Here is a 16,408-nt window from a genome sequence, read left to right as displayed (position 1 = left end):
GGTGACACGATCCAAAGACGTAATTGTGCACGCAAGCCTTAGCTCTCCATGAGAGTTTGGGTAACAGAGGTTTCAGTGTAATGGCCGTGTGAGTCAACATTCACTGTACGGGCCATGCTTGTTCTTGGCATTTCCCATGTGGCTTATCCCACTTACCAGACAAAGTTGTTTGCGGGCTGGAATGGGCTCGGAATTGTGTGTCTGATAGCATAATATCTGTGGCATCTCAATACCCTCATATCTCTAGAACAGGGGCTCTCATGTCCGAGCCACGAGACTGCCATACAGTTTATCCAGAAGGGGATGTACATATTACTGCATTCTTCAAAGGAGCTAGTAGAGCACCAGTGCCTTTGAGGTGGAGAGTGCTATGTCTTCTAAAGCGACAGCCTGGGTTCCAAGGCAAAGTGGTGATCCCTTTGATCCTATTTTTAGCTCTGATACTTGGGAACTTAGTTAAAAAAGCAAGATGGTTTGGTGGATCAAAGCTCTTAGGATAGTATATTCCCAGAATGACTTGTCACCTAATGCCCCACCAGGCACAGAGATGTTCTTTAATCTGGTGATTTGTAGGGAAGGTACAATAGTGCAGTCATTTCAGGGACCGACGGGCAGCACCCTGATAATCAGGTTCGAGCTGTAGAAATAGGGGCACGTAAGAAAGCTGGTCCACTGCCAAGACTGAGGTCTTCTCCAATGCCCTGTGGCAGATGGGTTTGTCTTTGTCAACGGGTGAAATGAACTGAAATGAATAACCTAGGAAGTGTGGCATGCGAGATCAGTATCCTCACTCCCCCTACCCCCTCCCGATGGTAATGTTGTGACTGCAGGCAGTGAAATCTAATGGCTGGCGGCTGCTACCAGTGGACATGACCATTATTTTTTAACCCTTCAGTGATGAGAATCTGCGACCCGGAACAAACAGGCACTAGAACCACAAACCTGATCGCCCCCTCCAGACGGTGTCACTTCCTCTGCCCCCCCCCCCCCCCATGTCCCCTCCCATCCTCCCTTCATAAATACAGCTCGAGCTCACCAGCCCTCCCTTCCTGCTTCATGGTTTCTGGTTCGTGCCTGTTTGTGTCCACTTTTCTGATGCGGTTGACAACACGTGACAAGACTCAGCCATGAGAAGAGCGTGAATCCCCGCTCCTGATGGACTCCCGCGGGACATTTCTCCCCATGGGGCTCCTGGGGAGATGGTGGGGACGCACCTCATGTACGGCACCCTCTGAAACCATCCACTCTGTCCTGCAGAAGCCTTCACTCCAGCTGAGAGCAGGAAACAGTTCCTCATCCCTTAAACAATAATCCTCCCTTATTCTTTGAGTATCCCACGGTTGTGTGGGAAGACTCATTGTAAAGCAGATGGAGCTGGTGCCTATTACATATGAATACAGCTACAAGACCTCCTAAACCCTGGAGCTGACACTTCTTCACAACAGCTGCACATGTAAATGCACGCTGCACCTAAATACTAATAGCCCCTTGGCTACAACCAGGCAGGCCGGATCCGGTTAACTACACTCATATGCACAGGCAATAACCTTAGCTACACATGTACTGGTAAAAGCCCATAACTACAGGCACACGCACAGGGATGAGCTGTTTCCTACACTCGTGCAAGTGTAAACATTTACCCCTACCCAAACAGGTCAAATAAATTAGCTTCACCCATACAGCTAAGAATCCGCTACTGCAACTGTGAATAAGAGATTTTAGCTGCCCACACGGGCACACAGGCTACATCTGTAAAGACGAGACCACTGACCTACCTCTGCACTAGCAAGATACTTAAGCTTCACTTGTACAGACAAGGCCTCTTAATTGCTACCCCAGGGGTAAGAACTCTTAGCAGTGCTTATATGAGTAAGAACCATTACTAAGAACCCTTCTCAGCATTTGCGATTTAGGGTCCCATAAGTACACTTGCGTTGATAAGGCACTCTGAGCAACACCTACACAGGTAAAGGCCCTTTACTACCAAGTGCAGAAATAACACGGTTAGTTACACCTGTGCAGGTAAGACCTCTCCATTAAACCAGTGCAGGTATAACCCTTTAACACTAAATGCACAGAAACCCCATGTAGTTACACCTGTGCAGGGAAGGCCTCTCAGTGAAACCTGTAACGGTATAACCCTTTAACATCAATGCACAGAAACCCCATGTAGTTACACCTGTGCAGGGAAGGCCTCTCAGTGAAACCTGTAACGGTATAACCCTTTAACATCAAATGCACAGAAACCCCATGTAGTTACACCTGTGCAGGTAAGACCTCTCAGTTAAACCGGTACAGGTATAAAACGTTTAACATCAAATGCACAGAAACCCCACGTAGTTACACCTGTGCAGGAAAGACCCCTCATTTAAACCTGACAGGTATAGGCCTTTAGCACCAAGTGCACAGAAACCCCACGTAGTTAACCCTGTGGAGGTAAGACCTCTCAGTTGAACCTGTACAGGTATAGACCTTTAACACCAAATGCACAGACACCCCACTTAGTTATACCTGTGCAGGGAAGACTTCTCAGTGAAACCAGTGCAGGTATAACCCTTTCAACACAAAATGCACAGAAACCCCACATAGGTACAACTGTGCAGGTGAGTCCTCTCTGTTAAACCTGTGCAGGTACACCACTTTAAGTATAAATGCACAGAAACCCCACTTAGTTACACCTGTGCAGGTAGGACCTCGCAGATAAACCTGTGCTGGTATAATCCTTTTAACACCAAATGCACAGAAATCCCACGTAGTTACACCTGTGCAGGGAAGGCCTCTCTGTGAAACCTGTAACGGTATAACCCATTAACATCAAATGCACAGAAACACCACATAGTTACACCTGTGCGAGTAAGACCTGTCAGTTATACCTGTAAACGGTATAATGCTTTAACACAAAATGCACAGAAACCCCATGTAGTTACACCTGTGCAGGTAAGACCTCTCAGTAAACCTGTACAGGTATAACCCTTTCAACACAAAATGCACAGAAACCCCACGTAGTTACACCTGTGCAGGTAAGGTCTCTCAGTTAAACCTGTGCAGGTATAACCTTCTAACACCAAATGCACAGAAACCCCACGTAGTTACACCTGTGCAGGGAAGGCCTCTCTGTGAAACCTGTAACGGTATAACCCATTAACATCAAATGCACAGAAACACCACATAGTTACACCTGTGCGAGTAAGACCTGTCAGTTAAACCTGTAAACGGTATAATGCTTTAACACAAAATGCACAGAAACCCCATGTAGTTACACCTGTGCAGGTAAGACCTCTCAGTAAACCTGTACAGGTATAACCCTTTCAACACAAAATGCACAGAAACCCCACGTAGTTACACCTGTGCAGGTAAGACCTCTCAGTTAAACCTATAAAGGTATAGGCATTTAGCACCAAATGCACAGAAACCCCACGTAGGTACAACTGTGCAGGTAAGTCCTCTCAGTTAAACCTGTGCAGGTACACCACTTTCACACGAAATGCACAGAAACCCCACTTAGTTACAACTGTGCAGGTTAGCCCTCTCAGTTAAACCTGTGCAGGTATAATTCTTTCAACACCAAATGCACAGAAATCCCACGTAGTTACACCTGTGCAGGTAAGGCTTCTCAGTTAAACTTGTGCAGGTATAGCCCTTTAACAACATGAACGCAGTAACCCCATGTAGCTACACCCGTGCAGGAAAGGCCTCTCTGTTAAACCTGTGCAGGTATAACCTTCTAACACCAAATGCACAGAAATCCCACATAGTTACACCTGTGCAGGGAAGGCCTCTCAGTAAAACCTGTAACAGTATAACCCTTTAACACAAAATGTACACAAACCCCATGTAGTTACACCTGTGCAGGTATACCTCTCAGTTAAACCTGTACAGGTATAACCCTTTCAACACAAAATGCACAGAAACCCCACATAGTTACATCTGTGCAGGTAAGACCTCCCGGTTAAACCAATAAAGGTATAGTCATTTAGCACCAAAGGCACAGAAACTCCACGTAGGTAGAACTGTGCAGGTAAGTCTTCTCTGTTAAACTTGTGCAGGTACACCACTTTAACACTAAATGCACAGAAATACCACGTAGTTACACTTGTGAAGATAAGGCCTCTCAGTTAAACCTGTGCAGGTACAACCCTTTCAACACAAAATGCACAGAAACCCCACATAGTTACACCTGTGCAGGTAAGGCTTCTCAGTTAAACTTGTGCAGGTATAGCCCTTTAACACCATACGCACAGAAACCCCATGTCGCTACACCTGTTCAGGAAAGGCCTCTCAGTTAAACCTGTGCAGGTGTAAACTTCTAACACCAAATGCACAGAAATCCCACGTAGTTACACCTGTGCAGGGAAGGCCTCTCAGTTAAACCTGTACAGGTATAGGCATTTAGCACCAAATGCACATAAACCCCACATAGGTACACCTGTGCAGGTAAGGTCTCTCAGTTAAACCTGTGCAGGTATAACCCTTTAAATATAAATGCACAGAAATGCCACGTAGTTACACCTGTACAGGTAAGGTCTCTCAGTTAAACCTGTGGAGGTACACCACTTTAACACTAAATGCACAGAACCTCCACTTAGTTACAATAGTGCAGGTTAGCCCTCTTAGTTATACCTGTGCAAGTATAGCCCTTTTAACACCAAATGCACAGAAATCTCACTTAGTTACACCTGTGCAGGTAAGGCCTCTCATTTAAATCGGTACAGGTATAGCCCTTTAACATCAAATGCACAGAAACACCAGGTAGTTACACCTGTGCGGGTAAAGCAGCTCAGTAAAACCTGTAACAGTATAACCCTTTAATATCAAATGCACAGAAACCCACGTAGTTACACCTGTGCAGGTAAGGCCTCTCAGTTAAACCTGTGCAGGTATAACCCTTTAGCACCAAATGCAGAGATACCCCTAGTAGTTACAACTGTGCAGGTAAGGCCTCTGAGTTAAACCTGTGCAGGTATAACCCTCTAACACCAAATGCACAGAAACCCCACGTCGTTACACCTGTGCAGGTAAGACCTCTCAGGTAAACCTGTGCAGGTATATCCCTTTAGCACCAAATGCACAGAAACCGACCTAGTTACACCGGTGCAGGTAAGGCCTCTCAGGTAAACCTGTGCAGGTATATCCCTTTAGCACCAAATGCACTGAAAGCCCACCTGAAGTACGCCTTTGAAATCAAGACCAGTCATCTACACCTGCTCAGATATGGTGCCTCGGTCCTACATGCTCTTCTGCATAGGCAGGCAGCCGTGTCTACATCTGTTTGGAAAGACCCCCCTGGACTACCTGCACATGTTACGCTCCTCGGAAACAACTGCAGAGGTACACCCGCTTAGTCACACCAGCACATTTTAGAGCCCTCTCAGGACATACAAAGAGACGTTAAATTTCTTTTGTGGTTAAGAACCCGGGAGACATATGCACATGTAGGAGCACCAAGCTACACTTGCACAGTTAATGAATCTTTGCCAGTTTTGTTCAGTTAAGAGTTTTAGATTCACCTGGCCTGGGAAGACCTCTTGGCTACACCAGCATTGGTAAGATTATTCGGGTAACCCATCCACAACCCTCAGCCGATGGTTGAGCCTGAGTTTAAGGGATGTTTAAGGGGTGACCTCCCAAAGGGCCGTGCGACAGAGTGTTTGCGTTCCACAGGGCGTCGTCTATGTGCCTCAGCGGTGGGGACACCTGGTCACAACCCCTTGCGCTCTGTGACGGGGTCACAGTAAGCATGTTCAAGTGGCATCCCTGGTGCACGAGCGAGGGGCTATGCTCAGAGTCTCATGGGACCCCCACAGCAGGCTAAGTGGCTGTGACTTGCAAGGTGGCCATGTCAAAGGGCAGGCTAGGAATAGGATAGTTAATCCATCAATCTCAAAGACCTTGCTTTGGAGAACCTAGGGACAAAGCATCCTTTGCATGTTATAGGGAGAGAAATAACAATGTCGAATAAATCTATGATGTAATCTAGTTCCAAAAATACTGAAAGTCATTATCTAGAGCTATCGATAAGTGAGAAAACCCACCAGGAATCAGTTTTTATCTGTCATTTACATTATGAAGTTTTATGAACATTTACCCCTTGATAACTTCCAAGACAGAGGCAGGAAGGGTACCTTTCAGTATCTACACTGTTACTTCACACAGGGTTTACAAAAATAGGTTCTGTGAATAAAGCCAGTTATTTTGATCCGGAATTTGGGGTGTGTAAATTTTTTATTACACAGGAAAACGTTCAAGTCGAACTTGATCGTTGGCCTACCTGCCAGGCAATATTTCCTCTCAAGCGCTTGTTGGCACTGAAAATGTATGCGCTGTTTTTTCATGGTTTAAGTCTAAAGTCATTTATCTCTCAACTTTGAACTTGGATGGATGTTGCTGATGTGTTTTTCTCTGCAACACAAAAGAGGCACTGAAGGCGCAATTATAATGTGAATTCCACAAGCAGAAAACTTTGCGGGTTATGGAGAGTAATCACAATACTCACAAGAAGTATTGGCAATTTGCAGGAAAAAAACTTTGCACACTCCTAATCAGGATGACGTTAAAAGATTAGTCAGAGGCGCTTAATAAATCATGAATTGGGGGGTTAAATCACAGCATGCAATGTAATGAAAAGTTATGGCTTCGACAAGGATATATATTCAAAAAGGGAGACATCACTCTCTAAGAGATTTGTAAGATTAGTTGTATCCATGCAAGGTCTTACATAAGGCTAGAACTTGAAGTAACTGAAAGTAGAGCTTTTAAAGCCATGTAGTATCTCTTGCAAGAGGTTAATATCAGGTAGAAAGGATATCACGAGAAATCAAGAAAAGGAGTTATTGCAAGTCAGGCTCTCACTGAAGGGTATCACCAGGTCATCTATCAAGGAAGGGTAGTTATTGTGAGATAGTCTGCCAATATATATAGTATTTATTGCCCAGCCAGTCCTTGTAGGGGAGCTGTGACCGACAGAGAGGATCACATGGATGGGCAGTTATTTTGAACAGGTTCTCACACAAGTTTTGAAAGGGTGAAACTCTCAGGAGGCCAACTATTGAAGTAAAGTATCTTTAAGGGGACAGTAATATTCAGCAGTTGTATCAGAAGAGGTTCTCAACGGTGTAATACTGTCCAACAAGAAGACCGTAGGTATAGTTGTCGCAGTCAGGGTTCTCAAAGAACAACACCTAACGTCGGACATTACATTGGGGGATGACATGCATCCCCAGACAGGATCTAAAGAGAGGACAGGTATGGTGGGACAAGGCCCCACAAGTGGCAGGTATAGCCAGACACTACTGCTTGCAAGAGGATAGTGCCTAGCAGATGGGATCATTTAGGAGGGCACTAATGTCTAGACATGTTTTATAGGAAGATAGGTATTTATTGACAATCAGCCTGTCTCATTTATGTAGTCCTTGCTATCTAGTCAGCCGACAGGTTGTGACATGGCCACCTTGACACGTGTTGGTCCCCGGAAGGTGGGCTATAGCTTTGTTGGTTGTCTGCAGACGTTTCCTTGAAGGATGTAAAATGTGGCTTCTCTTTCTCTCCCCGACCAGAGTGTATCCGGATAGGCTGCAGTCCGAGTAAGTGTGAATTTCTAATTTTTTCATTTCTCCTGTATTGTGCAATGTTGGTTCCTTCTCACAACGTTTTTCTGTTTACACCAATGGATTTTCACTGTAGCTGTTTTTACTCTAATCCGAGCTCGAAGATATCTGCTGCTTCTTCGTAGGTCATGGTTTCTTTGAAGCATTGCTTCTCGAAGAATTAAAACTGGTTTCCAGGCTCAGAGGATGAACATACAGGGTCTCTAACTCAGGGACATCAGGAGGCACAAATGCAGGGGCCACATGCTTGTATGTACAAACACTTTGCTCCTCACCTGCGTACCCCCAGAGATGGGTGCCCACGCCTACATCCGTTCTGGCGAAGGTCTGAAGAGTTGATCTCATATCTTTTGTGAAAGCAGGCCGAGTTTGGATAGGGCTGGTCTCCCCCCCCCCCCCCCTTTAAGCATCAAATCAAGATGCCTACATGGGGCACAGTGGAGCGGTGGGACAGTGTCTTACTGCAGGATATACAAGCAGTGCTTCTCCATCTTGGTGTGGTGATTCTTGCACCCTGCTTGTGTACTAATGTTTCAGTGCCGGTAGGCAGAGGCAGAGTGAGGGCACCTGCTACAGGTGCTTCCCCGGCTCCTCTGACTGCTAGAGTCAAGGCAGTGGTCTAAGGAGCAGCAGTATCCCCTAACCATTACGGGGCAATCAATGTGTCCTACTGGGAACACGATACCATTTGAAAAAGTGAGCTCCCTGCCTTCAAGAACATAGCCAGGATATGCACGGTTTGAGGGACCTCGGATATGGGAAATTCTCAGAGGGGCTAGAGTGAGACTGTGTTCATTGAATGCTTTCTATTCTGTGGTACTAACTTGCAGCAGCATGCGGTAAATACAATAAGATAGATGTGCAATTGTGTCAGCCTGAGGTGGGGTGGTAGACGCGCTTCTGCAGAACTCAATGGCAGTATTCCTGTACCTGCTCAGAAGGAAAGGAGAGGGATTAGAAAAGCAACGTTTTGAGCAGTTTCCTGAACTTGAGGTAGTAAGTCGTGGAACGTGTATCCAGATGTAGCGTTTTGCAGGAAAATAACGAAAAAGAATCAGAAAATACGAATTGAACTACAGTTGTAATTGTAGCAGTCCCATTGCTCAACTGTCATTTTGGGGGTTCCAGCAGCCAGTGATTTGTAGCAGGATGACCCCCCATTCACTAAAATCAAGATTTGGAGGATACTGTGAATTCATGCACTGGAAGTTGCATTTATAATCTGAGAGGAAAGTATTTAGAAAGATGCAAATCTAATGGAAAGTTGAGAGAGGACCACCTAATCCGTGAAAGTGTGGGACTAAACCTTCGACGTGTAGGACTGTGACCACTATGTGACTCGGAGTCTGGAACAAGTTAAGAGGAAACCTTGTTCCTTTGAAGCCTCACATATTTCCGAGGACGGGTGTGAACATTCACAAACGCAATTACAATTCTCCTTTATAGTCAAAGGTCCTCCTAAAATCTAAACTCCCCCTTACATGGAGAGTTTGACACTTGAAACATTATCAGCTTCTGGCCGATCTTATAACACAGCCTGTTTTGGTTTTCACAAAGTTTGCTACAGTTAAAATCCAATGTAGGTACTGATTAAGAAGACAGAATTCCTGTCTCCCCCGGCGAGGGAGAGGGCCACGCTAAACAATGTAATGCTAGAGGGATGGGAACAGGGGCCCTGGAGCCAGAGATGTCTGTAAGATAAGCCATTACTCGTTTAGGCAATGAGAGACTGCCAGCCATGAAGAAGACGCTCTGGACCATGCAATGAGAATTACAACCAAATCCAACTATAGCAAGAAGGTAAGCTAATGCTTTATGACTGGGGTGTAATTAAGACACGTCTCGCGCTACCAATTAAACTAAGGTGCAGAGGTGCAACCTAAGGATTTATGTTTGAAAACCAACCTTTGTGCTAGACTGAAAATCCCGTAATCCTTGGCAGATCACTCAGTCTCGCTTGGCATACAATGAAAATATATGAGAAATAATTATGTAACTCAAAGGTATAAATCCCCACTGAAACTAAGAAGATCTCCAAATGCCCTGCCCACCCAATGTAGAGCACTCTGTTCCTCTACCTACATTACATAAATACCAGTACATGCCAGCGACGGAGGTTCCACAATGGCGGAGGAGCATTGCCCCATTGGCTAAGAGCCACCAGCTCAAAAATAAAATTATAATTTATTATAATTTCATTTTTCAGGTGCTGGCTGAGCCAGCATGTGCAGGAAGGGGTGTGGCGGGGACATGGGAGGAGCTCAGGAGGAGTCTAGTGCACTTAAAAGTGTGCATGTCAGTTTGGGCAGCCGTTTTAGGCCGACCAAACTGACATGCGCACTTAGGTTTCTCCAACCCAGCTGTGTTACACAGCCGAGTTGGAGAGACGGCACAGACTCCCATGCACTGTCTGAGTGGAAGACCAAGCCACTCAAACCAATCCTGGTGTGGCATGAGAGCAGTGCCAGGATTGGTGGGGAGCCTGTGCTGGTGTCTTAGGGACTGCTGGGACACCACTAGGAGCCAGAGAGAAGAGGAGCGAGGTGGCAGTCAGCAGGACAGGTATTTTTTTTCGGCTGCCACTGGTACATGCATGCATAGATCGGAGAGTGGCAGTCCAACATCTATACATAGGTGGAGCACACCCTTCAGACATCTCTAATGCTTCCTTGCTGCTAGAGCAATCCAAACAGAAAATTCTTTTGTAAGGGCCAATCAGAAATTGTGTATGATTACAGTTGCAGTCACCAGCTAGGCCCGCTCAGTCACTCACCTGACCTTAGAGTACTCTTTGATGTAACTGACCAATGCTGTGCTTTTAGGGTTAGAGTTTAGCAGCTTGGCAGTGCTTATTTCTGAGCTGTATTTATGCTGTGAGTCAGCTTTTTTTCTGCTGCTTGGCCGATTGCCCATTTTGAAACCAGGGTAGGATCATTTCCAGAAGTTGTTTCATCAATGCATGCTGATTCCAAGATAGAGCGAAGATAGACATTCATAAATAAACCCATCTGAAGGAATATGCAGCCTGCAGGGCACTGAACCTTCTGCCGGACAAGTCACCACAACTATTACCTTGTCAACTACAGATAGCTTTAACCATTGCTTAAGTAGTAAAAATGTAAGTGCCAGGGCCCTTCTCAGGTAGCTGAAGCAGCTTGCTCCACCCATTGCCCGAGCCAGCCATGCAAACGACAGTACCAACACAACTACTAACCATCACACTCCAACCAGTGTAACAGTTCAGACTGTTCCAGGCCCCAAAGCTATACTTTTTAATTTGGAGCATGTATTATACCTATTTAATGTATATATGTTTATTAAACACTGTTTTTGTGTTCATCTCAAAATTCGACAGACACCGGCACCATGTGGTGGACTGTCATTAGTGCTGGTGTTGAGAATTAAGTACAGGTGCCGAGCACCTGAAATGATAGGCTCAAATTAAACATTGGCTTCAACTCTTCGGTGCCAACAACACCAATACCATAACGTCTGACACTTATTTACTCATTTTTTCATATGAGAGTGTAAATCCTTAATTTAGTGCGATGAAACTCAGATTGTTTCTAGATTGGTACCATTGTATGTCAGATGATTGGAAGACTTGACAGTTTCTCGAGTGGTCACTGAGCTTCGATATGTCCGATCAGACATCTTCTTGAACAAGGCCTATTATTGAATATCTAAAACCTCCCATTTGGTGTGATTGACCATAGGCAAGCTGCATTAATTACTGCCTAAAGTAAGTAGGCAGTGCTCCAATCATACATCAGCTGTGTACTTTATTAATAGGTGGATTGGGAGTACACGCCAGCCCTCCATTTCACAAACAATACAGAGACCTGTATTTCATTAATAATGTTTGGGAGCATGTCCCTGCCCTGCAGTTCAGTAATGGAGTCTTTGAGGGCACTTGCCGCACTGCATCTCGCTAATAGCTTAAGAAAACGCATCTGTATGGCATTTTACTAACACGGGCTTTGAGAGCACTTGTATGGCCTACATTTCAGTAACAAAGTTTGGAAGCACATGCCAGCTATGCATTTCACCAACAGAGAGTTTGAGATCTTGTGCCTGTCCTGTATTTCTTTATTAGAGTTTGGAAGCATATCTGTCCTGGACTTAACTCCTAGAGAGTTTGAGAACATGTACCTGCTCTGTATTTCACTAATAGACAGGGCACAAGTCCTAAAAAACATAAGTTGGGGGACTAACCAAGTTAGGCAGTATGCAAGTGACATCATGACACATAACTTCACAGTACGTGACATTACAGCACATGGCATTGCATGTAGCAGCAGAGGAAGTGCCATCACAACCCATGACCTCACAAGAAGTGACATCACATGAAGTGATTCAAATCTTAAGACCTCACACAGGTTTAGCAGATCTACCATGGTTACATTTGAGCTCATTGAAATATTCACAAAATGAGAATTTGCATAGGGCGTGTGCCAAAAAAGTGACACAACCCAATGTAAAATCTGGGCCTCAACTTACACATTTATTTTTTGAAAACCTTGCCACAAAGAGATTGGAAATAAGGAGATAGGTGGCAGTACATCTGTTCTGCTTAATTTGTTGCAAAGTCTACATCTTAAAATATGTTATGGGGTTAAGACACCTGCTGCAGAGATGTTTGTGGGGCTAGTAAATCTCAGGGAATAATAATAATGGTAAGATAACTTTTGGGGGTAATGCATTTGCTGGAGAAAACAGTTTTTTCCTCTAATCCCAATTTTGAATCAAAGTAGCATAGATGGTTGATTTGCCTGTTTTAAAGCACATCATGTAACTGCAAATGACAGATTTTTATTATATGTTGCTAGGTAAGTGAGTTGCTGATTTTAACACAGAGATCATTTTGTTACTTGCTGTTCATGTATGGGAAGTCTTCTAATATATCAAGCTGTGAAGGACATTTGACTACTACACCTTGTAACCCTCACTGTCTTACGTAACACATTTTGTACATTGATTTACACATTTATAGGTTTTATTGCCAATGTATAATGTGAACAAGTGATGTAAAGCACTTTGACACCCTGCAGTAGGATGAGTGGTCCTGTAAAATAAATAAAAATAAATAATGGTATTTAAATTGTTATTTGTGCAAATACTGGAACAGACCAACAAATCTCACATTTTTACAGTGCATGAAAATCTCTTATACACAGGGATTGAACAACATAAAAAAGATGCATCTCTTAAGTATTTGTGAAGGGATAACAACAAGCTGGGTGCCTTTGTTTCCCCTCCCCTGCATTTGCATATAGGTGTGAGGCTCAGATAGCTCCCACTCACAATAAGTGGAACAAAAGGAGGCCTGCTGGCCCTTTATATTCAGCCTTTGTTATGGGCTGAGATGAAACATGAAAGTTCCCTCACAGCCTCCACATTGCTACTGGAAAAGGAAAGCAGACAAGGTGCAAGCACTGCATATTGTGTCTGGGTGCCTGAAATGACACCGGGACAAGGTCAGCGTATTTCAATGTGGCCCACTTCTTGCAGGAAGGACGGCGTCCAGCCTGTGAAAATACTGGGAGGACGCTGTGTACCCGCGTGTACACCCGACTTGTGCCCTGCTAATAGAGCTTGAAAACACACTTCAGTCCTGCATTTAACTAATAGAGAGTTTGAGAGCACTAGCCAGGCATGCATTTCAGTGACAAGGAGCCTAGGAGCACCTTCCTTCCCTCTATTTCACGAATAGTGTTTGAGAGCACGTGCCAGCCCAGCATTTCACTAATAGAGAGTTTGAGAGCGCTTGCCTTACCTGCATTTCACTAACGCAGTTAGGGAGCCTGTGTCTGCTACGCATTTCGTTCACAGAGAATTAGAGACCACACGGATTACCTTCATTTCAACAATAGGCAGTTTGAGAGTACGTGCCTGCTTTGCACTTCACTGGTAGTGCTTAGGAGCACATTTCCATCCTGTAGTGCACTATTAGAGAGTTTGAGAGCACGTGCCAGCCATGCATTTTACTAATGGAGAGTTGAGAGCACGTGCCAGCCCTATTTTTCACTAATAGAGTTTGAGATTATGTGCCTCCCAGAAATGTCACTAATATGGTAGTAGAGCGACAGCCTAGCATTTCACTAATATAATGTTTGAAGACACGTGCCTGTCCTGCATTTCACAAACAGAGTTTGAGAGCAAGTGCCCGCCATGCATTTCACTATTAGCGTTTGGGATCACGTGTCTGCCCTGCTCTTCAGCAATAGAGAGTTTGAGAGCTCATGTCCACCCTGCGTTTTACTACTAGAGAGTTTGGGAGCATGTGTCTGTCCTGCATTTCATGAACAGAGTTTGAGAGCATGCATCTTCCCTGCATTTCTCTCATTGATTCTTTGAGAGTACATGCCAGTCCTGCATTTCACTAGTAGTGAGTTGCAGATCACGTGACTGTGCTGCAGTTCACTACTAGAGAATTTGGGTGCATGTGCATGCCCTATGTTTCACTAACAGAGAGTTTGAAAGCTCGTGCTTTTTCTGCATTTCACTAATAGTGAGTTTAAGCGCACTTGCGAGCCCAGCATTTAACTAACAGAGTCTGAAAACATGTGCATGCCCTGCTTTTCACTGATAGTTTGAGAGAACATGCCTGCCCTGTTTTTCATTAATAGAGAGTTTGAGAGCACGTGCCAGTCCTGCATTTTACTAACAAAGATCTTGAGAGCGTGTCAGTCCTGAGTTTCAAGAATAGAGTTTGAGAGCACGTGCCATTCCTACTTTTCTCTAATAGATAGTTTGAGACGACGTGCTAGACCTGCATTTCACTAACAAGGAGTTTGAGAGCACGTGCCGGTCCTGCATTCTGTAATAGGTAGTTTGAGAGCACGTGCCATTCCTGCATTTCTCTAATAGATAGTTTGAGAGGACGTGCTAGACCTGCATTTCACTAACAGGGAGTTTGAGAGCACGTGCCGGTCCTGCATTCTGTAATAGAGATTTTGAGAGCACTTGCCTATTCTGCATTTCTCTAATAGGGATTTTGAAAGCATGTGCCAGTCCTGCATTTCAGTAACAGAGAGTTTGAGAGCACGTGCTTGCCCTACATTGAAGTAACAGATGGGTTTGTGCTGCCCAGCACCATGGTGTGCCTCAGACCTGCTTCTGCTCTGGTGACCTGTGACCTTGAACTGTTCATAAGTTCTCATTCCAGTGGGCTTAGGTTATCAAAGTCTGAATAAGTGATCACTAGAATCTCTTCCTTGATGATGGGCCTTATCTTCTGTGACCAGTGTAATAATGAGTGACAAGCCACCAGGCGAATTATCCAATCAATGGCGACCATAGACTGCCTGGTAGCTACGGGCACCCCACGACAACCAGACATTTAATGCCTTCTCCATTTTTCCCTTTGTATTTAAATTGAGTTGTTTCTCGAATTCGGCCATTTACCTAGGGCCGACCCTGGTGGTAAGAGTCTGCACTCTATGGAGATCCAAAGGAACGCAGTCTTAGTCACTGGTAGCATATCTTATCCAATTGCGAGATAGTCATCTGTGAAAAGAAATTAAATTAAAAACACCACAAAGGAAAGCTTGAGTGCAGAAAGGAATAGCGAGCTGGCTGGCAACTCCTCCCGCGAGGGTTTGATTCTGGCTCAGGTTTACAAGCTGTGCATTCTGAGCAGCAGCAATTCTCATGCGCACTGGTCACGCCTGCAAGGATTTGCTATCAGGGAGCCACAGCAACCACTCTGGTCACATGATCTGTCTCGCGACACAGGAGATGACAGCGGTCTGCTGGCCTAGAGGTTCAATCAGAATCCAGCTATAAGCCCTACAGTGGAAGTGTGTTATCCATTTCACTTGTATTGCCAGAACGTGGGGGCTCCTCCAAGTCCATGACCAGTTGCACTATATTAAGAAGTTTTGTCCCAGAGCCCTTAATGCTGGAGGCAGAACCACGCATAAAAAACAACTACTTAAATCTGATCTCAGAACTGTGCCCACCCTTAAACTCACACTCATCTGAACCTGTACTCTCACACCACTCAAGGTCGCGACAGAAGATACTTTGATAATAGAACTCTACCCTTTTGCATCAAAACCCGGAGTCCTAAACCCACACACTTCTTCATGATAAGAAATGCCATACCTTACTGCATGGGATATCAGACCCTTGATCTTAGAGATAAGCTCCGATACAAGAACAAGTGTATCCTCAAGAATAAAACTCCTAAGTCAATCCTCACCACTTGACAGTACACCCTTTTTGCATACATAAAACATCATACTTCCTATTGCAGCCCTAGATTCACTGAATTAAAGAGCTCGGACCTCATATGTTAAATCACGTTGGTGCTGCACGTGTAAATGCATGCACATGCTTAAAACACATCACCACTCCATTCATCATGTAATCGTAACGCCTAGGTCCATACAACAACCCAAAGATTCGCTCTTGGGTGATAGTGACTGCTGCCTTCACAACATATCAACTAGACCTTCTACCCAGAAGGGCTTCTCCCATGCAGAGTAGATTCTGCTTCTTTTGTTGAGGGAAGCTTTGACTGACAGATCCTGTGGGCCACACTTCTGCATGCATTCACACCAACTCTGCAGCTCATTATTATCCCCAAGAAAGTAATAGATGAGGAATGCCACTGATGTGGACATTGTTGTTGTTTGCTTCAAATCTGGCTCGATACTAGAGATCCTGTATTATTTTGGGTTGCCAGGAATTTAGAAGCAACAAAACACCTACTACTGGTCACCAACAGTTGTAGTATGGCTAGGAATAGGAGAGAGAATTTCATAATATAGCATACAGCCTCCTGGATCTGAATAGTT

At 44.7% G+C, this 16,408-nt stretch overlaps 1 protein-coding gene across 11 annotated transcripts in view; it reads left to right on the top strand.

Moving 5' to 3' along the window:
* The window catches only part of NRXN2 (neurexin 2), a 1,698,261-nt gene that overhangs the window by 979,417 nt on the left and 702,436 nt on the right, over positions 1-16,408 (top strand). For 8 of the 11 annotated variants that reach the window (XM_069207988.1, XM_069207998.1, XM_069207997.1 and 5 more), the window contains one exon: positions 7,554-7,580. The exons of the other annotated variants lie outside the window; for them this stretch is intronic. In XM_069207988.1, coding sequence (XP_069064089.1) covers positions 7,554-7,580 — 27 coding nt within the window. The remainder of the gene's footprint in view (positions 1-7,553; positions 7,581-16,408) is intronic. 11 annotated transcript variants of the gene reach the window in all.

The sequence above is a fragment of the Pleurodeles waltl genome, chromosome 9 (assembly GCF_031143425.1).
Source record: "Pleurodeles waltl isolate 20211129_DDA chromosome 9, aPleWal1.hap1.20221129, whole genome shotgun sequence".
NCBI classification, from domain to species: domain Eukaryota; kingdom Metazoa; phylum Chordata; class Amphibia; order Caudata; family Salamandridae; genus Pleurodeles; species Pleurodeles waltl.
The sequence above is the reverse complement of the archived record's forward strand: the minus strand, read 5'-3'. Positions and strand labels throughout refer to the sequence as shown.